The sequence below is a fragment of the Somniosus microcephalus genome, chromosome 16 (assembly GCF_052327205.1).
Source record: "Somniosus microcephalus isolate GS21.2 chromosome 16, FLI_Smic_1.0, whole genome shotgun sequence".
NCBI classification, from domain to species: Eukaryota; Metazoa; Chordata; class Chondrichthyes; order Squaliformes; family Somniosidae; genus Somniosus; species Somniosus microcephalus.
This window is the reverse complement of record NC_141002.1, coordinates 8,880,419-8,908,004: the sequence shown is the minus strand read 5'-3', so window position 1 is coordinate 8,908,004 and position 27,586 is coordinate 8,880,419. Positions and strand designations below refer to the sequence as shown.

The window sequence follows — 27,586 nt, the reverse complement described above, 5'->3', positions numbered from 1 at the left end:
TGACCCACTGTCACTAACTAACACTGCTAATTCAAGGTCACTAACGATTGCTAATCCACTTTCACTAACACTGCTAATCTACCATTGCTAACTGACACTGCTAATCCACAGTCACTAACTATTGCTAATCCACTGTCACTAACTATTACTAATCCAGTGTCAGTAACTGACAAATCTAAACCACCATCATTAACACTGCTAATCCACTGTCAATAAATAACACTGCTAATCTACTGTCACTAACTATTGCTAAACCACTCTCACTAGCACTGCTAATCCACTGTCACTAACTATTGCTAATCCACTCTCACTGACAACCCTAATATACTGCCACTGACCAACACTGATAATCCACTGTTACTAACTATTGCTAATCCACTGTCATACCTAACACTGCTAATCCACTGTCACTAACTAAGCTAATCCACTGTCACTAACTATTGCTGATCCACTATCACTAACACTGCTAATCCACTGTCACTATTACTAATCCAGTGTCAGTAACTGTCACTGCTAATCTACTGTTACGAACTACCACTGCTAATCCACTGTCAATAACTATTGCTAATCCACTGTCACTAACACTGCTAATCCATTGTCACTAATTAACAATGCTAATCCACTGTCACTAACTATTGCTAATACACTGTCACTAACTATTGTTAATGTACTGTCACTAACTAATACTGGTAATCCACTGTCACTGACTATTGTTAATGTATTGTCACTAACTAACACTGCTAATTCAATGTCACTCACTGACACTGCTAATCCACTGTCAATAACTAACACTGCCAATCCATTGTCACTCACTGACACTACTAATCCTCTGTCACTAACGATTACTTATCCACTGTCACTAATTACCACTGCTAACCCACAGTCACTAACTGACACTGCTAATCCACTGTCACTAACTACCACTGCTAATTCACTGTCACTAACCTTTCCTAATTCACTGTTAATAACTGTCACTGCTAATCCACGCTAACTAACTATTGCTAATCCACTGTCACTAACTTAAACTGCTAATCCTCTGTCACCAACTAACACTGCTAATAAACTGTCATTAACTATTGCTAATCCACTGTTACTAACTGACACTGCTAATCCACTCTAACTAACTATTGCTCACCCAATGTCGCTAACTAACACTGCTAATCCGCTTTCACTAACTATTGCTAATGTACTGTCACTAACGAACACCGCTAATCCACTGTCCCTAACTATTGCTAATCACTGTCACTAACTAACACGGCTAATCCACTGTCGTTAATTATTGCTAATCCACTGTCACTAACTGACGCTGCTAATCAACTGTCACTAATTATTGCTAATCCACTGTTACTAACTGACACTGCTAACCCACTCTAATTAACTATTGCCAATCCACTGTCACTAACTTACACTGTTAATACTCTGTCACTAACTGACACTGCTAATTCACTGTCACTAACTAACACTGGGAATCTACTGTCACTAACTGACACAGCTGATCCACTGTCACTTACTGACATTGCTAATCCACTGTCGCTAACTAGCACTGCTCATCTACTGTCACTAACTAACACTGCTAATCCACTGTCACTCACTGACACTGCAATCACCTGCCACTAACCATTACTAATCCACTGTCACTAATTACCACTGCTAATCCATGGTCACTAACTGACACTGCTAATCCACTCTCACTAACTACCACTGCTAATCGACTGTCACTAACTATTGCGAAACCACTGTTACTAACTGACACTGCTAATCCACTCTAACTATTGCTAATCCTCTGTCACTAACTAACACTGCTAATCCACTGTCACTAACTATTGCTAAAGTACTGTCACTAACTAACACTGCTAATACACTGTCAGTAACTGACACTGCCAATCCACTATCACTAACTATTGCTGATCCAATGTCACTAACTATTGCTGACCCACTGTCACTAACTAACACTGCTAATTCAAGGTCACTAACGATTGCTAATCCACTTTCACTAACTAACACTGCTAATCTACCATTGCTAACTGACACTGCTAATCCAGTCACTAACTATTGCTAATCCACTGTCACTAACTATTACTAATCCAGTGTCAGTAACTGACAAATCTAAACCACCATCATTAACACTGCTAATCCACTGTCAATAAATAACACTGCTAATCTACTGTCACTAACCATTGCTAAACCACTCTCACTAGCACTGCTAATCTACTGTCACTAACTATTGCTAATCCACTCTCACTAACTGACAACCCTAATCCACTGTCACTAACTAACACTGCTAATCCACTGTCACTAACAATTGCTTATGTACTGTCATTCACTGACACAGCAAATCCACTGTCACTAACTATTGCTAAAATACTGTCACTAACAAACACTGCTAATCCACTGTCTCTAACTATTGCTAATCCACTGTCAGTAACTAACACTGCTAATCCACTGTCACTCACTGACACGGCTAATCCACCGTCATTAACTAACAGAGCTGATCCAATGTCACTAACTGACACTGCTAATCCACTGTCACTAACTAACACTGGAAATCTACTGTCACTAACTGACACAGCTGGTCCACTGTCACTTACTGACACTGCTAATCTACTGCCACTAACTAACACTGCTAATCTACTGTCACTAACTAACACTGCTACTCCACTGTCACTAACACTGCTAATCCACTGTCACTTACTGATGCTGCTAATCCACTGTCACTAACTGACACTGCTAATCCACTGACACTGCTAATCCACCATTGCTAACTGACACTGCTAATCCTCTGTCAATAACTAACACTGCTAATCCACTGTCACTAACTATTGCTAACCCACTGTGACTCATGGACACTGCTAATCCACTGTCACTAACTGACACTGCTAAACTACTGTCACTAATTATTGCTAATCCACTGTCACTAACTATTGCTAATCCACTGTCACTAACTGACACTGCTAATCCAGTCTCACTAACTATTGCCAATCCTCTGTCACTAACTTACACTGCTAATCCTCTCTCACTAACTGACACTGCTAAGCCACTGTCACTAACTATTACTAATGTACTGTCACTAACAAACACTGATAATCCACTGTCACTAACTACTGCTTATCCACTGTCACTAACTAACACTGCTAATCAACTGTCACTGCTAATCCATTGTCAATAACTAACACTGCTAATCCACTGAAAATAACTGACACTGCTAATACACTGTCACTAACTAACACTGCTAATCCACTGTCACTCACTGACACTGCTAATCCACTGTCAATAACTAACACTGCTAATCCACTGAAAATAACTGACACTGCTAATCCACTGTCATTAACTGACACTGCTAATCCACTGTCACTAACTAACACTGGAAATCTACTGTCACTAACTGACACAGCTGATCCTTGTCACTTACTGGCACTGCTAATCCACTGTCACTAACACTGCTAATCCACTGTCACTCACTGACACTACTAATCCACTGCCACTAACACTGCTAATCTACTGTCACTAACTAACACTGCTAAACCACTGTCACTTACTGATGCTGCTAATCCACTGTCACTAACTGACACTGCTAATCCACTGACACTCACTGGCACTGCTAATCCACCATTGCTAATTGACACTGCTAATCCACCGTCAATAACTAACACTGCTAATCCACTATCACTAAATATTGCTAACTCACTTTCACTCATGTTCGCTGCTAATCCACTGTCTCTAACTGACACTGCTAAACCACTGTCGCTAACTATTGCAAATCTACTGACACTAACCGACATTGCTAATCAAATGCCATTAACAAACACTGTTAATCCACTGTCACTAACTATTGCTAATCCTCTGTCACTAACTTACACTGCTAATGCTCTGTCACTAACTGACACTGCTAATCCATTGTCACTAACTATTGCTAATGTACTGTCACTAACAAACACTGATAATCCAGTCACTAACTACTGCTAATCCAGTCACTAACTAACACTGCTAATCCACTGTCACTAACACTGCTAATCCACTGTCACTCACTGACACTGCTAAACCACTGTCAATATCTATCACTGTTAATCCATTGACAATAACTGACACTGCTAATCCTCAGTCACTAACTAACACTACTAATCCACTGTCACTATCTATTGCTAATGTACTGTCACTAATTAACACTGCTAATCCACTGGCACTAACTAACAGTGGAAATCTACTGTCACTAACTGACACAGCTGATCCACTGTAACTTACTGACACTGCTAATCCACTGTCACCAGCTAACACTGCTAATCCACTGTCACTCACTGACACTGCTAATCCACTGTCACTAACTAACACTGCTAATCTACTGTCACTAACTAACACTGCTAATCAACTGTCACTAACCAACACTGCTAATCCACTGTCACTTACTGATGCTGCTAATCCACTGTCACTAACTGACACTGCTAATCCACCATTGCTAACTGACACTGCTAATCCACTGTCAATAACTAACACCACTGTCACTCATGGACACTGCTAATCCACTGTCACTAACTGACACTACTAAACTACTGTCACTAACTATTGCTAATCCACTGTCACTAACCGACACTGCTAATCAAATGCCACTAAGTAACACTGCTAATCCACTGTCACTAATTATTGCTAATCCTCTGCCACTAACTGACACTGCTAATCCTTTGCCACTAATTATTGCTAATCCACTGTCACTAACTGACACTGCTAATCAACTGTCACTAACTATTGCTAATCCACTGTCACTAACACTGCTAATCCACTATCACTCACTGACACTGCTAATCCACTGTCACTAGCTAACACTGCTAATCCACTGTCATTAACTGACACTGCTAATCCACTGTCACTAACTAACACTGGAAATCTACTGTCACAAACTGACACAGCTGATCCACTGTCACTTACTGACACTGCTAATCCACTGCCACTAATAACACAGCTAATCCACTGTCACTCACTGACACTGCTAATCCACTGTCACTAACTAAAACTGCTAATCTACTGTCACTAACACTGCTAATCCACTGTCACTAACTAACACTGCTAATCCACTGTCAAGTACTGACGCTGCTAATCCACTGTCACTAACTGACACTGCTAATCCACTGACCCTCACTGACACTGCTAATCCACCGTTGCTGACACTGCTAATCCACTGTCACTAACTAACACTGCTTAACCACTGTCACTAACTATTGCTAATCCACTGTCACTAACTGACACTGATAATCCTTTGCCACTAATTATTGCTAATCCACTGTCAGTAACTGACACTGCTAATCAACTGTCACTAACTATTGCTAATCCACTGTCAATGACTGACACTGCTAATCCTCTGTCACTAACTGACACTGATAATGCACTGTCACTAACTATTGCTAATGTACTGTCACTAACTAACACTGATAATCCACTGTCACTATTTATAATCCACTGTCACTAACCAGCACTGCTAATCCACTGTCACTAACTATTGCTAATCCACAGTCACTATCTGACACTGCTAACCTAATGTCACTAACTAACACTGCTAATCCACCATCGCTAACTATTTCTAATCCAATGTCACTAAATAACACTTCCAACCCAGTGTCACTGACACTGCTAATCCACTAATGTAAGAAGTCACACAACACCAGGTTATAGTCCAACAGTTTTATTTGAAATCACAAGCTTTCGGAGCGCTGCTCCTTTGTCAGGTGAAGTGGAGAGATGCCTATAGACACAGATTATATAGTCAGAGAATAATGCCAGATGATTACAGGTAATCTTTCTAACTGCCATTTATCACACCTCGGCAGAGAGATAATCACAGCAAAGGTGTGAATGATGTCCAAACAGTCAGTCAGGAAAACATTACATCAAAGAACAATGAGGTGGGGTCACAAGGGGTAAAATGTTGCAGATGCTGGGGTCACTGACAAGGCTAATCCACTGTCAGTAACTGACACTGCTAATCCACTATCACTAACAATTGCTAATCCACTGTCACTAAATTACACTGCTAATCCACTGTCACTCATGGGCACTGCTAATCCACTGTCACTAACTATTGCTAATCACTGTCACTAACTAACACTGCTAATCCACTGTCACTAACAATCACTGCTAATCCACTGTCACTCACTGACACTGCTAATCCTCTGTCACTAACCATTACTAATCCACTGTCACTAATTACCACTGCTAATCCACTGTCACTAGCTTTTCCTAATCCACTGTTAATAACTGCCACTGCTAACCCACTCTAACTATTGCTAATCCACTGTCACGAACTTACACTGCTAATCCACTGTCACGAACTGACACTGCTAATGCACTGTCACTAACTATTGCTAATATACAGGTACTCCCACAGACCAACACTGATAATCCACTGTCACTAACTATTGCTAATCCACTGTCATACCTAACACTGCTAATCCACTGTCACTAACTAAGCTAATCCACTGTCACTAACTATTGCTGATCCACTCTCACTAACTAACACTGCTAATCCACTGTCACTATTACTAATCCAGTGTCAGTAACTGTCACTGCTAATCTACTGTTACTAACTACCACTGCTAATCCACTGTCAATAACTATTGCTAATCCACTGTCACTAACACTGCTAATCCATTGTCACTAATTAACAATGCTAATCCACTGTCACTAACTATTGCTAATTCACTGTCACTAACACTGCTAACCCACTGTCACTAACTATTGTAAATGTACTGTCACTAACTAATATTGGTAATCCATTGTCACTAACTATTGTTCATGTATTGTCACTAACTAACACTGCTAATTCAATGTCACTCACTGACACTGCTAATCCACTGTCAATAACTAACACTGCCAATCCATTGTCACTCACTGACACTACTAATCCTCTGTCACTAATGATTACTTATCCACTGTCACTAATTACCACTGCTAACCCACAGTCACTAACTGACACTGCTAATCCACTGTCACTAACTACCACTGCTAATTCACTGTCACTAACTTTTCCTAATTCACTGTTAATAACTGTCACTGCTAATCCACGCTAACTAACTATTGCTAATCCACTGTCACTAACTTAAACTGCTAATCCACTGTCACCAACTAACACTGCTAATACACTGTCACTAATTATTGCTAATCCACTGTCACTAACTGACACGGCTAATCAACTGTCATTAACTATTGCTAATCCACTGTCACTAACTACCACTGCTAATTCACTGTCACTAACTTTTCCTAATTCACTGTTAATAACTGTCACTGCTAATCCACGCTAACTAACTATTGCTAATCCACTGTCACTAACTTAAACTGCTAATCCTCTGTCACCAACTAACACTGCTAATACACTGTCACTAATTATTGCTAATCCACTGTCACTAACTGACACGGCTAATCAACTGTCATTAACTATTGCTAATCCACTGTTACTAACTGACACTGCTAATCCACTCTAACTAACTATTGCTCATCCAATGTCACTAACTAACACTGCTAATCCACTGTCACTAACTATTGCTAATGTACTGTCACTAACAAACACTGCTAATCCACTGTCCCTAACTATTGCTAATCACTGTCACTAACTAACACTGCTAATCCACTGTCGTTAATTATTGCTAATCCACTGTCACTAACTGACGCTGCTAATCAACTGTCACTAATTATTGCTAATCCACTGTTACTAACTGACACTGCTAACCCACTCTAATTAACTATTGCCAATCCACTGTCACTAACTTACACTGTTAATACTCTGTCACTAACTGACACTGCTAATTCACTGTCACTAACACTGGGAATCAACTGTCACTAACTGACACAGCTGATCCACTGTCACTTACTGACATTGCTAATCCACTGTCGCTAACTAACACTGCTCATCTACTGTCACTAACTAACACTGCTAATCCACTGTCACTCACTGACACTGCAATCACCTGTCACTAACTATTACTAATCCACTGTCACTAATTACCACTGCTAATCCATGGTCACTAACTGACACTGCTAATCCACTGTCACTAACTACCACTGCTAATCGACTGTCACTAACTATTGTGAAACCACTGTTACTAACTGACACTGCTAATCCACTCTAACTATTGCTAATCCAATGTCACTAACTTACACTGCTAATCCTCTGTTAGCAACTAACACTGCTAATACACTGTCACTAATTATTGCTAATCCACCGTCACTAACTGACATGGCTAATCCACTGTCATTAACTATTGCTAATCCACTGTTACTAACTGACACTGCTAATCCACTCTAACTAACTATTGCTAATCCACTGTCACTAACTTACACTGCTAATCCACTGTCACTAACTATTGCTAATCACTGTCACTAACTAACACTGCTAATCCACTGTCACTAACAAACACTGCTAATCCACTGTCACTCACTGACACTGCTAATCCTCTGTCACTAACCATTACTAATCCACTGTCAGTAATTACCACTGCTAATCCACTGTCACTAACTTTTCCTAATCCACTGTTAATAACTGCCACTGCTAACCCACTCTAATTAACTATTGCTAATCCACTGTCACAAACTTACACTGCTAATGCACTGTCACTAACCATTGCTAATATACTGCCACTGACCAACACTGATAATCCACTGTTACTAACTATTGCTAATCCACTGTCATTCCTAACACTGCTAATCCACTGTCACTAACTAAGCTAATCCACTGTCACTAACTATTGCTGATCCACTATCACTAACTAACACTGCTAATCCACTGTCACTATTACTAACCCAGTGTCAGTAACTGTCACTGCTAATCTACTGTTACGAACTACCACTGCTAATCCACTGTCAATAACTATTGCTAATCCACTGTCACTAACACTGCTAATCCATTGTCACTAATTAACAATGCTAATCCACTGTCACTAACTATTGCTAATACACTGTCACTAACTATTGTTAATGTACTGTCACTAACTAATACTGGTAATCCACTGTCACTAACTATTGTTAATATATTGTCACTAACTAACACTGCTAATTCAATGTCACTCACTGACACTGCTAATCCACTGTCAATAACTAACACTGCCAATCCATTGTCACTCACTGACACTACTAATCCTCTGTCACTAACGATTACTTATCCACTGTCACTAATTACCACTGCTAACCCACAGTCACTAACTGACACTGCTAATCCACTGTCACTAACTACCACTGCTAATTCACTGTCACTAATCTTTCCTAATTCACTGTTAATAACTGTCACTGCTAATCCACGCTAACTAACTATTGCTAATCCACTGTCACTAACTTAAACTGCTAATCCTCTGTCACCAACTAACACTGCTAATACACTGTCACTAATTATTGCTAATCCACTGTCACTAACTGACACGGCTAATCAACTGTCATTAACTATTGCTAATCCACTGTTACTAACTGACACTGCTAATCCACTCTAACTAACTATTGCTCACCCAATGTCGCTAACTAACACTGCTAATCCACTTTCACTAACTATTGCTAATGTACTGTCACTAACGAACACCGCTAATCCACTGTCCCTAACTATTGCTAATCACTGTCACTAACTAACACGGCTAATCCACTGTCGTTAATTATTGCTAATCCACTGTCACTAACTGACGCTGCTAATCAACTGTCACTAATTATTGCTAATCCACTGTTACTAACTGACACTGCTAACCCACTCTAATTAACTATTGCCAATCCACTGTCACTAACTTACATTGTTAATATTCTGTCACTAACTGACACTGCTAATTCACTGTCACTAACTAACACTGGGAATCTACTGTCACTAACTGACACAGCTGATCCACTGTCACTTACTGACATTGCTAATCCACTGTCGCTAACTAGCACTGCTCATCTACTGTCACTAACTAACACTGCTAATCCACTGTCACTCACTGACACTGCTAATCACCTGTCACTAACCATTACTAATCCACTGTCACTAATTACCACTGCTAATCCATGGTCACTAACTGACACTGCTAATCCACTCTCACTAACTACCACTGCTAATCGACTGTCACTAACTATTGCGAAACCATTGTTACTAACTGACACTGCTAATCCACTCTAACTAACTATTGCTAATCCACTGTCACTAACTTACACTGCTAATCCTCTGTCACTAACTAACACTGCTAATCCACTGTCACTAACTATTGCTAAAGTACTGTCACTAACTAACACTGCTAATACACTGTCACTAACTGACACTGCCAATCCACTATCACTAACTATTGCTGATCCAATGTCACTAACTATTGCTGACCCACTGTCACTAACTAACACTGCTAATTCAAGGTCACTAACGATTGCTAATCCACTTTCACTAACTAACACTGCTAATCACAGAATCACAGAATCACAGAAACCCCACAGTGCAGATAGAGGCCATTTCGGCCCATCGAGCCTGCACCGACACATATCCCACCTGATCCCCGTAACCCCTACACCAACACATATCCCACCCTATCCCCGTAACCCCACGTATTTAATCCCCCTAACACTAAGGGTCAATTTATCATAGCCAATCAACCTAACCCGCACATTTTTGGACTGTGGGAGGAAACCGGAGCACCCGGAGGAAACCCACGCAAACACGGGGAGAATGTGCAAACTCCACACAGACAGTCACCCGAGGCCGGATTCGAACCCGGGTCCCTGGCGCTGTGAGGCAACAGTGCTAACCACTATGCCACCGTGCTGCTAATCTACCATTGCTAACTGACACTGCTAATCCATAGTCACTAACTATTGCTAATCCACTGTCACTAACTATTACTAATCCAGTGTCAGTAACTGACAAATCTAAACCACCATCATTAACACTGCTAATCCACTGTCAATAAATAACACTGCTAATCTACTGTCACTAACCATTGCTAAACCACTCTCACTAGCACTGCTAATCCACTGTCACTAACTATTGCTAATCCACTCTCACTAACTGACAACCCTAATCCACTGTCACTAACTAACACTGCTAATCCACTGTCACTAACAATTGCTTATGTACTGTCATTCACTGACACAGCAAATCCACTCTCACTAACTATTGCTAAAACACTGTCACTAACAAACACTGCTAATCCACTGTCTCTAACTATTGCTAATCCACTGTCAGTAACTAACACTGCTAATCCACTGTCACTCACTGACACGGCTAATCCACCGTCATTAACTAACAGAGCTGATCCAATGTCACTAACTGACACTGCTAATCCACTGTCACTAACTAACACTGGAAATCTACTGTCACTAACTGACACAGCTGGTCCACTGTCACTTACTGACACTGCTAATCTACTGCCACTAACTAACACTGCTAATCTACTGTCACTAACTAACACTGCTAATCCACTGTCACTTACTGATGCTGCTAATCCACTGTCACTAACTGACACTGCTAATCCACTGACACTGCTAATCCACCATTGCTAACTGACACTGCTAATCCTCTGTCAATAACTAACACTGCTAATCCACTGTCACTAACTATTGCTAACCCACTGTGACTCATGGACACTGCTAGTCCACTGTCACTAACTGACACTGCTAAACTACTGTCACTAATTATTGCTAATCCACTGTCACTAACTATTGCTAATCCACTGTCACTAACTAACACTGCTAATCTACTGTCACTAACTAACACTGCTAAACCACTGTCACTTACTGATGCTGCTAATCCACTGTCACTAACTGACACTGCTAATCCACTGACACTCACTGGCACTGCTAATCCACCATTGCTAATTGACACTGCTAATCCACCGTCAATAACTAACACTGCTAATCCACTATCACTAACTATTGCTAACCCACTTTCACTCATGATCGCTGCTAATCCACTGTCACTAACTGACACTGCTAAACCACTGTCGCTAACTATTGCAAATCTACTGACACTAACCGACATTGCTAATCAAATGCCATTAACAAACACTGTTAATCCACTGTCACTAACTATTGCTAATCCTCTGTCACTAACTTACACTGCTAATGCTCTGTCACTAACTGACACTGCTAATCCATTGTCACTAACTATTGCTAATGTACTGTCACTAACAAACACTGATAATCCAGTCACTAACTACTGCTAATCCAGTCACTAACTAACACTGCTAATCCACTGTCACTAACTAACACTGCTAATCCACTGTCACTCACTGACACTGCTAAACCACTGTCAATATCTATCACTGCTAATCCATTGACAATAACTGACACTGCTAATCCTCAGTCACTAACTAACACTACTAATCCACTGTCACTATCTATTGCTAATGTACTGTCACTAATTAACACTGCTAATCCACTGGCACTAACTAACAGTGGAAATCTACTGTCACTAACTGACACAGCTGATCCACTGTAACTTACTGACACTGCTAATCCACTGTCACCAGCTAACACTGCTAATCCACTGTCACTCACTGACACTGCTAATCCACTGTCACTAACTAACACTGCTAATCTACTGTCACTAACTAACACTGCTAATCAACTGTCACTAACCAACACTGCTAATCCACTGTCACTTACTGATGCTGCTAATCCACTGTCACTAACTGACACTGCTAATCCACCATTGCTAACTGACACTGCTAATACACTGTCAATAACTAACACCACTGTCACTCATGGACACTGCTAATCCACTGTCACTAACTGACACTACTAAACTACTGTCACTAACTATTGCTAATCCACTGTCACTAACCGACACTGCTAATCAAATGCCACTAAGTAACACTGCTAATCCACTGTCACTAATTATTGCTAATCCTCTGCCACTAACTGACACTGCTAATCCTTTGCCACTAATTATTGCTAATCCACTGTCACTAACTGACACTGCTAATCAACTGTCACTAACTATTGCTAATCCACTGTCACTAACACTGCTAATCCACTATCACTCACTGACACTGCTAATCCACTGTCACTAGCTAACACTGCTAATCCACTGTCATTAACTGACACTGCTAATCCACTGTCACTAACTAACACTGGAAATCTACTGTCACAAACTGACACAGCTGATCCACTGTCACTTACTGACACTGCTAATCCACTGCCACTAATAACACAGCTAATCCACTGTCACTCACTGACACTGCTAATCCACTGTCACTAACTAAAACTGCTAATCTACTGTCACTAACACTGCTAATCCACTGTCACTAACTAACACTGCTAATCCACTGTCAAGTACTGACGCTGCTAATCCACTGTCACTAACTGACACTGCTAATCCACTGACCCTCACTGACACTGCTAATCCACTGTTGCTAACTGACACTGCTAATCCACTGTCACTAACTAACACTGCTTAACCACTGTCACTAACTATTGCTAATCCACTGTCACTAACTGACACTGATAATCCTTTGCCACTAATTATTGCTAATCTACTGTCACTAACTGACACTGCTAATCAACTGTCACTAACTATTGCTAATCCACTGTCACTGACTGACACTGCTAATCCTCTGTCACTAACTGACACTGAAAATGCACTGTCACTAACTATTGCTAATGTACTGTCACTAACTAACACTGATAATCCACTGTCACTATTTATAATCCACTGTCACTAACCAGCACTGCTAATCCACTGTCACTAACTATTGCTAATCCACAGTCACTATCTGACACTGCTAACCTATTGTCACTAACTAACACTGCTAATCTGCCATCGCTAACTATTTCTAATCCAATGTCACTAAATAACACTTCCAACCCAGTGTCACTGACACTGCTAATCCACTAATGTAAGAAGTCACACAACACCAGGTTATAGTCCAACAGTTTTATTTGAAATCACAAGCTTTCGGAGCGCTGCTCCTTCGTCAGGTGAAGTGGAGAGATGCCTATAGACACAGATTATATAGTCAGAGAATAATGCCAGATGATTACAGGTAATCTTTCTAACTGCCATTTATCACACCTCGGCAGAGAGATAATCACAGCAAAGGTGTGAATGATGTCCAAACAGGTCAGTCAGGAAAACATCACATCAAAGAACAATGAGGTGGGGTCACAAGGGGTAAAATGTTGCAGATGCTGGGGTCACTGACAAGGCTAATCCACTGTCAGTAACTGACACTGCTAATCCACTATCACTAACAATTGCTAATCCACTGTCACTAAATGACACTGCTAATCCACTATCACTAACAATTGCTAATCCACTGTCACTAAATGACACTGCTAATCCACTGTCACTCACGGACACTGCTAATCCACTGTCACTAACTATTGCTAATCTAAGGTCTCGAACTGACACTGCTAATCCATGGTCATTAACTTACACTGCTAATCCACTGTCACTAACTATTGCTAATCCACTGTCACTAAATGACACTGCTAATCCACTGTCACTCACGGACACTACTAATCCACTGTCACTAACTATTGCTAATCTAATGTCTCTAACTGACACTGCTAATCCACTGTCATTAACTACCACTGCTAATCCACTCTCACTAACTATTGCCAATCCTCTGTCACTAATTTACACTGGTAATCCTCTGTCCCTAACTGACACTGCTAATCCGCTGTCACGAACTGACACTGCTAATCCACTGTAACTAACTGACACAGCTAAACCACTGTCACTAACTATTGCTAATCCTCTGCCACTAACACTGCTAATCCACTGTTACTCACTGACACTGCTAATCCACTGTCACTAACTAACACTGCTAATCCACTGTAACTAACTGACACTGCTAATCCACATTCACTAACTAACACTACTAATCCACTGTCACTAACTATTGCTAATGTACTGTCACTAACACAGTCAATCCACTGTCCCTAATTATTGCAATCCACTGTCACTAACTATTGCTAATCCAATGTCACTAAATAACACTTCCAACCCAATGTCACTAACTGACACTGTTAATCCACTGTCATTTACTGACACTGCTAATCCACTGTCACTAATTATTGCTAATCCACTGTCACTAACTGACACTGCTAATCCACTGTCACTAACTAACACTGGAAATCTACTGACACTAACTGACACAGCTGATCCACTGTCACTTACTGACACTGCTAATCCACTGTCACTAACTGACACTGCCAATCCACTATCACTAACTATTGCTGATCCACTGTCACTAACTGTTGCTGACCCACTGTCACTAACTAACACTGCTTATTCAAGGTCACTAATGATTGCTAATCCACTTTCACTAACTAACACTGCTAATCCACCATTGCTAACTGACACTGCTAATCCACTGTCACTAACACTGCTGATCCACTGTCATCAACTGACACTGCTAATCCACTATCACTAACTGACACTGCTAATCCATGGTCACTAACAGACGCTGCTAATACACTGTCACTAACTAACACTGCTAATCCACGGTCACTAACAGACGCTGCTAATACACTGTCACTAACTAACACTGCTAATCCACTGTCACTCACTGACTCTGCTAATCCACTATCACTAACTGACACTGCTAATCCACGGTCACTAACAGACGCTGCTAATACACTGTCACTAACTAACACTGCTAATCCACTGTCACTCACTGACACTGCTAATCCACTGTCACTAACTAACACTGGTAATTCACTGTCACTAACACTGCTAATCCACTGTCACTAACTAGCACTGAAAATCCATTGTCACTAACAATTGCTAATCCAGTCACTAACTGATACTGCTAATCCAACCTCACTAACTGACACAGCTAATCCACTATCACTAACTAACTGCCAATCCACTGCCACTAACTGACATTGCTAATCCATTGTCACTAACTAACACTGTTAAACCAATGTCACTAACTAGCACTGCTAATCCAGTGTCACTATCTATCGCAAATCCAATGTCACTAAGTAATGCTAATGCTGTCACTAACTGTTGCTAACCCACTGTCACTAACTAACACTGCCAATCCACTGTCACTAACTGACACTGCAAATCCACTGTCACTAACTGACAATGCAAATCCACTGTCACTAACTATTGCTAATCCACTGTCACTAACTGACACTGCAAATCCACTGTCACTAACTGACACTGCCAATCCACTGTCACTAACTGACACTGCAAATCCGCTGTCACTAACTGACACTGCCAATCCACTGTCACTAACTGACACTGCAAATCCACTGTCACTAACTGACACTGCAAATCCACTGTCACTAACTGACACTGCAAATCCACTGTCACTAACTAACACTGCTAAACCACTGTCACTTACTGATGCTGCTAATCCACTGTCACTAACTGACACTGCTAATCCACTGACACTCACTGGCACTGCTAATCCACCATTGCTAATTGACACTGCTAATCCACCGTCAATAACTAACACTGCTAATCCACTATCACTAACTATTGCTAACCCACTTTCACTCATGATCGCTGCTAATCCACTGTCACTAACTGACACTGCTAAACCACTGTCGCTAACTATTGCAAATCTACTGACACTAACCGACATTGCTAATCAAATGCCATTAACAAACACTGTTAATCCACTGTCACTAACTATTGCTAATCCTCTGTCACTAACTTACACTGCTAATGCTCTGTCACTAACTGACACTGCTAATCCATTGTCACTAACTATTGCTAATGTACTGTCACTAACAAACACTGATAATCCAGTCACTAACTACTGCTAATCCAGTCACTAACTAACACTGCTAATCCACTGTCACTAACTAACACTGCTAATCCACTGTCACTCACTGACACTGCTAAACCACTGTCAATATCTATCACTGCTAATCCATTGACAATAACTGACACTGCTAATCCTCAGTCACTAACTAACACTACTAATCCACTGTCACTATCTATTGCCAATGTACTGTCACTAATTAACACTGCTAATCCACTGGCACTAACTAACAGTGGAAATCTACTGTCACTAACTGACACAGCTGATCCACTGTAACTTACTGACACTGCTAATCCACTGTCACCAGCTAACACTGCTAATCCACTGTCACTCACTGACACTGCTAATCCACTGTCACTAACTAACACTGCTAATCTACTGTCACTAACTAACACTGCTAATCAACTGTCACTAACCAACACTGCTAATCCACTGTCACTTACTGATGCTGCTAATCCACTGTCACTAACTGACACTGCTAATCCACCATTGCTAACTGACACTGCTAATACACTGTCAATAACTAACACCACTGTCACTCATGGACACTGCTAATCCACTGTCACTAACTGACACTACTAAACTACTGTCACTAACTATTGCTAATCCACTGTCACTAACCGACACTGCTAATCAAATGCCACTAAGTAACACTGCTAATCCACTGTCACTAATTATTGCTAATCCTCTGCCACTAACTGACACTGCTAATCCTTTGCCACTAATTATTGCTAATCCACTGTCACTAACTGACACTGCTAATCAACTGTCACTAACTATTGCTAATCCACTGTCACTAACACTGCTAATCCACTATCACTCACTGACACTGCTAATCCACTGTCACTAGCTAACACTGCTAATCCACTGTCATTAACTGACACTGCTAATCCACTGTCACTAACTAACACTGGAAATCTACTGTCACAAACTGACACAGCTGATCCACTGTCACTTACTGACACTGCTAATCCACTGCCACTAATAACACAGCTAATCCACTGTCACTCACTGACACTGCTAATCCACTGTCACTAACTAAAACTGCTAATCTACTGTCACTAACACTGCTAATCCACTGTCACTAACTAACACTGCTAATCCACTGTCAAGTACTGACGCTGCTAATCCACTGTCACTAACTGACACTGCTAATCCACTGACCCTCACTGACACTGCTAATCCACTGTTGCTAACTGACACTGCTAATCCACTGTCACTAACTAACACTGCTTAACCACTGTCACTAACTATTGCTAATCCACTGTCACTAACTGACACTGATAATCCTTTGCCACTAATTATTGCTAATCTACTGTCACTAACTGACACTGCTAATCAACTGTCACTAACTATTGCTAATCCACTGTCACTGACTGACACTGCTAATCCTCTGTCACTAACTGACACTGAAAATGCACTGTCACTAACTATTGCTAATGTACTGTCACTAACTAACACTGATAATCCACTGTCACTATTTATAATCCACTGTCACTAACCAGCACTGCTAATCCACTGTCACTAACTATTGCTAATCCACAGTCACTATCTGACACTGCTAACCTATTGTCACTAACTAACACTGCTAATCTGCCATCGCTAACTATTTCTAATCCAATGTCACTAAATAACACTTCCAACCCAGTGTCACTGACACTGCTAATCCACTAATGTAAGAAGTCACACAACACCAGGTTATAGTCCAACAGTTTTATTTGAAATCACAAGCTTTCGGAGCGCTGCTCCTTCGTCAGGTGAAGTGGAGAGATGCCTATAGACACAGATTATATAGTCAGAGAATAATGCCAGATGATTACAGGTAATCTTTCTAACTGCCATTTATCACACCTCGGCAGAGAGATAATCACAGCAAAGGTGTGAATGATGTCCAAACAGGTCAGTCAGGAAAACATCACATCAAAGAACAATGAGGTGGGGTCACAAGGGGTAAAATGTTGCAGATGCTGGGGTCACTGACAAGGCTAATCCACTGTCAGTAACTGACACTGCTAATCCACTATCACTAACAATTGCTAATCCACTGTCACTAAATGACACTGCTAATCCACTGTCACTCACGGACACTGCTAATCCACTGTCACTAACTATTGCTAATCTAAGGTCTCGAACTGACACTGCTAATCCATGGTCATTAACTTACACTGCTAATCCACTGTCACTAACTATTGCTAATCCACTGTCACTAAATGACACTGCTAATCCACTGTCACTCACGGACACTACTAATCCACTGTCACTAACTATTGCTAATCTAATGTCTCTAACTGACACTGCTAATCCACTGTCATTAACTACCACTGCTAATCCACTCTCACTAACTATTGCCAATCCTCTGTCACTAATTTACACTGGTAATCCTCTGTCCCTAACTGACACTGCTAATCCGCTGTCACGAACTGACACTGCTAATCCACTGTAACTAACTGACACAGCTAAACCACTGTCACTAACTATTGCTAATCCTCTGCCACTAACACTGCTAATCCACTGTTACTCACTGACACTGCTAATCCACTGTCACTAACTAACACTGCTAATCCACTGTAACTAACTGACACTGCTAATCCACGTTCACTAACTAACACTACTAATCCACTGTCACTAACTATTGCTAATGTACTGTCACTAACACAGTCAATCCACTGTCCCTAATTATTGCAATCCACTGTCACTAACTATTGCTAATCCAATGTCACTAAATAACACTTCCAACCCAATGTCACTAACTGACACTGTTAATCCACTGTCATTTACTGACACTGCTAATCCACTGTCACTAATTATTGCTAATCCACTGTCACTAACTGACACTGCTAATCCACTGTCACTAACTAACACTGGAAATCTACTGACACTAACTGACACAGCTGATCCACTGTCACTTACTGACACTGCTAATCCACTGTCACTAACTGACACTGCCAATCCACTATCACTAACTATTGCTGATCCACTGTCACTAACTGTTGCTGACCCACTGTCACTAACTAACACTGCTTATTCAAGGTCACTAATGATTGCTAATCCACTTTCACTAACTAACACTGCTAATCCACCATTGCTAACTGACACTGCTAATCCACTGTCACTAACACTGCTGATCCACTGTCATCAACTGACACTGCTAATCCACTATCACTAACTGACACTGCTAATCCATGGTCACTAACAGACGCTGCTAATACACTGTCACTAACTAACACTGCTAATCCACGGTCACTAACAGACGCTGCTAATACACTGTCACTAACTAACACTGCTAATCCACTGTCACTCACTGACTCTGCTAATCCACTATCACTAACTGACACTGCTAATCCACGGTCACTAACAGACGCTGCTAATACACTGTCACTAACTAACACTGCTAATCCACTGTCACTCACTGACACTGCTAATCCACTGTCACTAACTAACACTGGTAATTCACTGTCACTAACACTGCTAATCCACTGTCACTAACTAGCACTGAAAATCCATTGTCACTAACAATTGCTAATCCAGTCACTAACTGATACTGCTAATCCAATCTCACTAACTGACACAGCTAATCCACTATCACTAACTAACTGCCAATCCACTGCCACTAACTGACATTGCTAATCCATTGTCACTAACTAACACTGTTAAACCAATGTCACTAACTAGCACTGCTAATCCAGTGTCACTATCTATCGCAAATCCAATGTCACTAAGTAATGCTAATGCTGTCACTAACTGTTGCTAACCCACTGTCACTAACTAACACTGCCAATCCACTGTCACTAACTGACACTGCAAATCCACTGTCACTAACTGACAATGCAAATCCACTGTCACTAACTATTGCTAATCCACTGTCACTAACTGACACTGCAAATCCACTGTCACTAACTGACACTGCCAATCCACTGTCACTAACTGACACTGCAAATCCGCTGTCACTAACTGACACTGCCAATCCACTGTCACTAACTGACACTGCAAATCCACTGTCACTAACTGACACTGCAAATCCACTGTCACTAACTGACACTGCAAATCCACTGTCACTAACTGACACTGCAAATCCACTGTCACTAACTGTTGCTAATCCACTGTCACTAACTGTTGCTAATCCAATGTCACTGACATGAATCTTGGCATTCATGTGGAGATGACTTATGAAATAATACTGGGCGGCCTTCTGGTGGCACTGTCCAGGGAGAGTATAAATACTTGGGCATGGGCCCCGTTTGCGCAGGACATTCTTTTACAGGAACTAGTGAAGGACACAACTAGATCTCCATGTTGTAAAACAGTTGATTAAAGCTTTGTTTAACGCTTAGACCAAGTGCCTAGTAGTTTTCTTACGTCAGTCACTAACTCACAATTCCACTCCACTGTCACTAACTGACACTGCGGATCCAATGTCACTAACTAGCACTGCTAATCCACTGGCATTAACTGACACTGCTAATCCACTGTCTCTAACTGACATTGCTAATACACAATCACCAACTCACACTGTTATTCCACTGTAACTAACTAAAACTGTTAAACCAATGTCACTAACTAGCACTGCTAATGCACTGTCACTAAATAACACTGCTAATCCACTGTCACTAACTGACACTACTAATCCACTGTCATTAACTGACACTGCTAATCCACTGTCACTGACACTGCTAATCCACTGATACTAACTGACACTGCAAAATCACTATCACTAACTAACAATGCTAATACACCATCACTAACACTGCAAATACAATGTCACTAACACTGCTAATCCACAGTCACAAACTAGTGCTAATCCAACATCACTAACTATTACTAATCCACTTTTACTAACTGACTGACACTGCTAATCTAATATCACTAAATAACACTGCTCATCCACTGTCATGAATTAACACTGCTAATCCACTGTAACTAACTGACACTTCTAATTCACTGTCACTGTCACAAACTAACACTGTAAATCAAATGAAACTAACTGGCAGTGCTAATCGACTGTCACTAACTATTGCTAATCCACTGTCATTAACTAACACTGCTAATCCAATGTCACTAACACTGCTAATCAACTGTCACTAACTATTGCTAATCCAATGTCACTAACACTGCTAATCCACTGTCGCTAACTAACACTGCTAATCCACTATTACTAACTGACACTGCTAATCCACTGTCACTAACTATTGCTACTCCAATGTCACTAACTAACACCGCTAATCCACTGTCGCTAACTAACACTGCTAATCCACTGTCACTAACTAACACTGGTAATCCACTGTCACTAACTAACACTGCTAATCCACTGTCACTAACTAACACTGGTAATCCACTGTCACTAACTATTGCTAATCCATAGAATCATAGAAAGTTACAGCACGGAAGGAGGCCATTTCGGCCCATCATGTCCGCACCGGCCAACAAAGAGCTATCAAACCTAATCCCACTTCCCAGCTCTTGGTCCGTAGTCCTGCAGGTTAGAGCTTCCCAAGTGCACATCCAAGTACTTTTTAAATGTGGTTAGGGTTCCTGCCTCTACCACCCTTTCAGGCAGTGAGTTCCAGACCCCCACAACCCTCTGAGTGAAGAAATTTCCCCTCAAATCCCCTCTAAACCTTCCCCCAATTACTTTAAATCTGTGCCCCCTGGTTTTTGACCCCTCTGCTAAGGGAAATAAGTCCTTTCTATCCACTTTATCTATGTCCTTCATAATTTTATACACCTCAATAAGGTCTCTCCTCAGCCTCCTCTGTTCCAAGGAAAACAGACCCAGCTTATCCAGTCTTTCCTCATAGCTAAGATTCTCTACTGCCGGCAACATCCTTGTTAATCTCCTCTGTACCCTCTCTAGTGCAATCACATCTTTCCTGTAATGTGGTGATCAGAACTGCATGCAGTACTCTAGCTGAGGCCTAACTAGTGTTTTATACAGTTGAAGCATAACCCCCATGCTCGTGTATTCTATGCCACGGCTAATAAAGGCAAGCATTCTGTATGCCTTCTTAACCACCTTATCTACCTGGCCTGCTACCTTCAGGGATCTGTGGACATGCACTCCAAGGTCCCTTTGTTTCTTTACACTACTCAGTGTCCTACCATTTCCTTGTTAGCCCTCCCCAAATGGATTGGGCCAGAAATTCGGGTCCCCACGGGTAAGTACGCGCTGGGTACTCATGCGTAGGCCCAACGAAAGTGCCGATTTCGTGCATGTACTGCGCATGCGCGGGAAACCGGAACTTCCGTTCCCTTAATTAATTTTTTCAAAAATTTAAATTATTGTTTAAAATAGTTATTTTATGTAATATATAGTTATTTTAAAAATGTGATTTTTAAAAAAAAATGTATTTGAAGTTTTAGTTATGTTTTGGGGCTGATCTCTAATTCATCGATTTGACAGGTCTTCCTGTCAAATCTATGAATAGAGATTCCCTGCTACTATTGCTAATCCACTGTCACTAACTGACTCTGCTAATCCACTGTCACTAACTATTGCTCAAATACTGTCACTAACAAACACTGCTAATCCACTGTCACTAACTATTGCTAAAATACTGTCACTAACAAACACTGCTAATCCAGTCACTAACTATTGCTAATCCACTGTCACTAACTGACACTGCTAATCCACTGTCACTAACTATTGCTCAAATACTGTCACTAACAAACACTGCTAATCCACTGTCACTAACTATTGCTAAAATACTGTCACTAACAAACATGGCTAAACCACTGTCACTAACTATTGCTCAAATACTGTCACTAACAAACACTGCTAATCCACTGTCACTAAATATTGCTAAAATACTGTCACTAACAAACACTGCTAAACCACTGTCACTAACTATTGCTAATCCACTGTCACTAACTGACACTGCTAATCCACTGTCACTAACTATTGCTAATCCACTGTCACTAACTAACACTGCTGCTAATCTGATGGGGTTGGCAGGTAGTTGGGTGTGCCCTACAGCACATTTCACTCTGCTGCTTGCCTCTCTCACCATTACCAGTACCAGCAACCTGCAGAATTCGTGGCTCAAAGTTTTTGTTCCATTGTATCGCTCTTGAAACTCTTTGAAAACTCAAGATGTGATTTGTTGCTTTCCACCCACGTAGGTGTAAACCAGCTGGTACCAGTCTCAGTTACAGATTTGCACAAACACAGACACCCACCAATAACCAGCTCATCATGGAATGTACTGTAAAATATACATGCCCCGGAATTCCTCTCGCCCCTTCAAAACTGCAAGTTATGCCATGTTTCAACACCCTCCCTACAACCCCAGTGTGCCGGAATCAACGCTCATCACACCATCTCCTCCTCCAACTCATTCTCTCCTGCTCCAGTTCGAAGCCATGGAACTCCTCACCTCCCTCATTCTTCCCTTCCTCCGGCAGTCTGCAGACATTTAAAACCCACACTTGCTGGTGTCACCTCGTGACGACTTGTCTTCCCTCCCACTCCTTCAAACCTTGGAGATTGCTCCTTGGCTCTAGACCTTAGTTTCTCAATAATAAAAAGATCTGCTCTCCACACCACCCCCTCCCGCCCCCCCCCCCCCCCGCCCCCCACAATTCCACATTGGTTTGGACGACCAGCATATCTAAAGGGGACAACTTTAACCTTTAGGATTCCTGACGTCAAGCTTCATTTTCTTTCACAGTAGATTGCTGTGGTTGCTTGAAACAAGTGGGGTAAAAAGTGGGCAACCTAACGACCCCGCTAACCTGGATTTAAAGAGCCCGCTTGGTAATTATCGAAATCAAAATCTCAAACAGTCACTTAATATGGACGCTTCATTATTTTGGAAAATCTGGGCTGACATACAAACATGTGCTCTGTTGTATTGCCCATAGGTTTGCTGTTCAGGTAAACCCCCGTTCAGTTCCTTCTGTGGGTGAGCACTTCTCCCACCCCCTGTGAGTATTTAGTTTTATTCCCAATCTGTACTGGGTCAGTGGATCTCAGCCAGCGCAGGACCCAAGTTAGGGAGAGGAGAATGAGACCTGGATTCCCGCTCCTGTCACCCAGTCACTCACTTTCCGAGAGGTGGACGTTGGGAGAAGGCAGGACCAGGTTCCAGCTGCCGTTCTTCTTCACGGTCGAATAGCCTTCCAGCACTCGCGCATACGTGAAGAATGGCCGCTGGCACCAGGGTATCGGAGGGTGGGCAGTACCTGTACCCCAGTGGGGGTGGGCACCCTCGGGGAAGTTGCGGGGGGGCAGGGGTAGAGGGGGAAAGAGAAAACTGAACAGTTGAAAAAAAAATTCACATTCTCTCACTGTAGCTCCTGACCTACGAGCTTCTGGCTTTGCTGCAGCCAGGTGCTGGGAGTGTTAAAAGGGAAAAGTTTATGTGCATAACTTCACAAATAAGCATTTCAAACCTGCCTTAAAATATTTGATGCCCGCCCCCTCTCTCGCCCCTGATTAATTTTGCACCATTTAATCATCCCTCCTTGTCCACAGTATGTCCGGGGTTCTATGCTCTTTCTCCTAATATGCTTCAAACATATATTGTCATCAAGGTGTAATTCAATTCCCAGATACCGGGGCTAAAAGGGTTAAATTATGAGGACAGGTTGCATAGACGAGGCTTGTGTTCCCTCGAGTGTAGAAGATTAAGGGGCGATCTAATTGTGGTGTTTGAGATGATTAAAGGAGTTGATAGGGTAGAGAGAGAGAGAAACTATTCCCTCTGGTGGGAGAGTCCAGAACAAGGAGCATAACCTTAAAATTAGAGCTAGGCCGTTCAGGGGTGATGTCGGGAAGCACTTCTTCACACAAAGGGTAGTGGAAACCTGGAACTCTCCCCCACCCCAAAAAAAAGCTGTTGAGGCTGGGGGTCAATTGAAAATTTCAAAACTGAGATTGATAGATTTTGTTGGATAAGGGTATTAAGGGTTACAGAACCAAGGCGGGTAGATAGAGTTTAGGTACAGGTCTGATCTAATTGAATGGCGGGACAGGCTCGAGGGGCTGAATGCCATACTCCTGATCCTATGTTCCGATGATATAAACAATCCCACAACCCCTCTACCCGCGTACCTTTGGCGATCAGCTCGGCGATGTCCTGGTCGAAGCCGAGCCGGTGGCACCTCCTCCAGAGCCCGGCGTTGGTGGAGTTGTACATCCTGCCGCACTCGTCAGCGGCGCTCATGGCAAAGAGCTGCCGCCGGTTCCTGGCGACCAGCAGCTTCTCCTCCCAGCGGTCCAGCCGGCTCCGGCTGGCACGGAGGGGCAGGTTGTTGGAGGTGTAGATGAAGCCCGGGTGGTTGGTACGGCTGGCGTAGTTCTTGCACCTCTCCCGGTGCCTCCTGGCGTCCGTCTGGTACCAGTGGTCAGAGCAGATGGCCACAGCCAGCATGCCCAGGGCGCACAGGGCCATGGAGAGGCCGGCGTACAGCAGGAGCCGGCCAGCTGCCATTTCACTCACGCCACAGTCTTCAGCATCCTAGCAGAAAAATGGGAAAAGGAGGATGCAAAGGGGAGCGAAAGGAGGAGGTGGGGGGGGGGGGGGCGGTGGGGGGAAGCATTCACCGTCAACCTCGGTGTGGCATCGCTTCACAGAGAGTGCCCCCTTCCAGTGGTGATGGCACGGCTGTAGCCTTGCATCAATGGGCTGGGGACATGAGCAGACTGAGCATCTTCCGGAGCTTGCAATCCAGGTATCAGCACCTATCCCTCGGCTCACATCAGCAGCTTCCTTCCACCCAGGCTTCCCACCATTCCCCAGCAATGTATCTCCTGCCTGGCACCTGCGAATCTCCAACAAAAAAGACACAGAATGGGACAAAGCACCAGGGTGATTTCTTTTTTGAAAAGCAAAACAAACCCTCAAAAAAAAATTGCATCCACACACACACAGTACCCCGGCAATCCTGCAGCCCCAGACTGAAAATCTCCCAGCAAAGAAATACAAGAGAGAGAAAAACCCTGATGTCATTGAGCCCAAGGCAGCATCATATTTTATTTACCCACCTCCTTAAAGCGAGGGCGTCCCTTCGCCCTGCTTCACCCACCCGCCTTTCAGTCGCGGAGATCGCGACTCCCCGTTACCGAAAGCAATGTCCCTTTCTGATTTACTGCTGGATATTATGGGTTGTACAATACTAAAGATAAAACAAACGACTTCCCTCTCCTTCAGCGATACCAAACCCGAGCTATAAAAGCTCAGGCTGGCCACGCTCGACAATATTTACATAAGGTATTAGTATTTTTAAAAAGATTGGTATGTTTAATATTGCGGTGGTGTCTTTGCACTTCTGAAAACGCTCGCTGACAGGGAAGATGCGGGTTTATTTTGGTACATAGACGCTAATTAAAAAGCGCTTCATTGTATGGCAGAGTGGAATTAAAGCAAGACCGCACCGCAGGACGGGCGAGCGGGGAGTTCGATTTCGCAAATCTGTTTCCATGGTATTGAGTCCTGAATGAGTTGCAACGGTTAACTGACACTAGCTCACCATTTACATTAATACAGCTGTCAGGTTAACTGGAGGGGAGAACTAATCCATAAAAGGGGATGATTGAGGATTAATTTTTCATTTTCAAATATCATCATTACATTTTCCTGTACATCTGGTTCTTTTCTGTTGTTACTCTTTCAACTATTTTTAGGTAAAATCTGTTTCCTTTAAGGCTCGGAGCAGCGGTGTACTGTAGGGATCTGGGGTGGAGTGTCAGACTGTCTGAGGAGGCAGTTTGTGCTGCCTCTCCCTCTAACTTAACCTCACTGTATGTATTTAACTTACTTATATATGTATAACCTACCTGTTGGGGCCGTTGCCCCTTTAACTTACCTTTTAGGGCCATTGCCCCTTTAAGACGCGCCTTAGCGTGCTGACGTCACGTCACGTACGACGTAGCGTGCCGACGTCACGTC

General features: G+C 42.2%; 1 protein-coding gene across 1 annotated transcript in view; it reads right to left on the bottom strand.

Moving 5' to 3' along the window:
- tmem178bb (transmembrane protein 178Bb) overlaps positions 1 to 26,624 on the bottom strand; it is a 928,396-nt gene extending 901,772 nt beyond the window's left edge. Inside the window, exon 1 of the mRNA XM_086009740.1 lies at positions 25,750 to 26,624. Within this exon, the coding sequence (XP_085865866.1) occupies positions 25,750 to 26,128 (379 nt within the window). The 5' untranslated portion in view covers positions 26,129 to 26,624. The remainder of the gene's footprint in view (positions 1 to 25,749) is intronic.
- Positions 26,625 to 27,586: the final 962 nt, after the last annotated feature.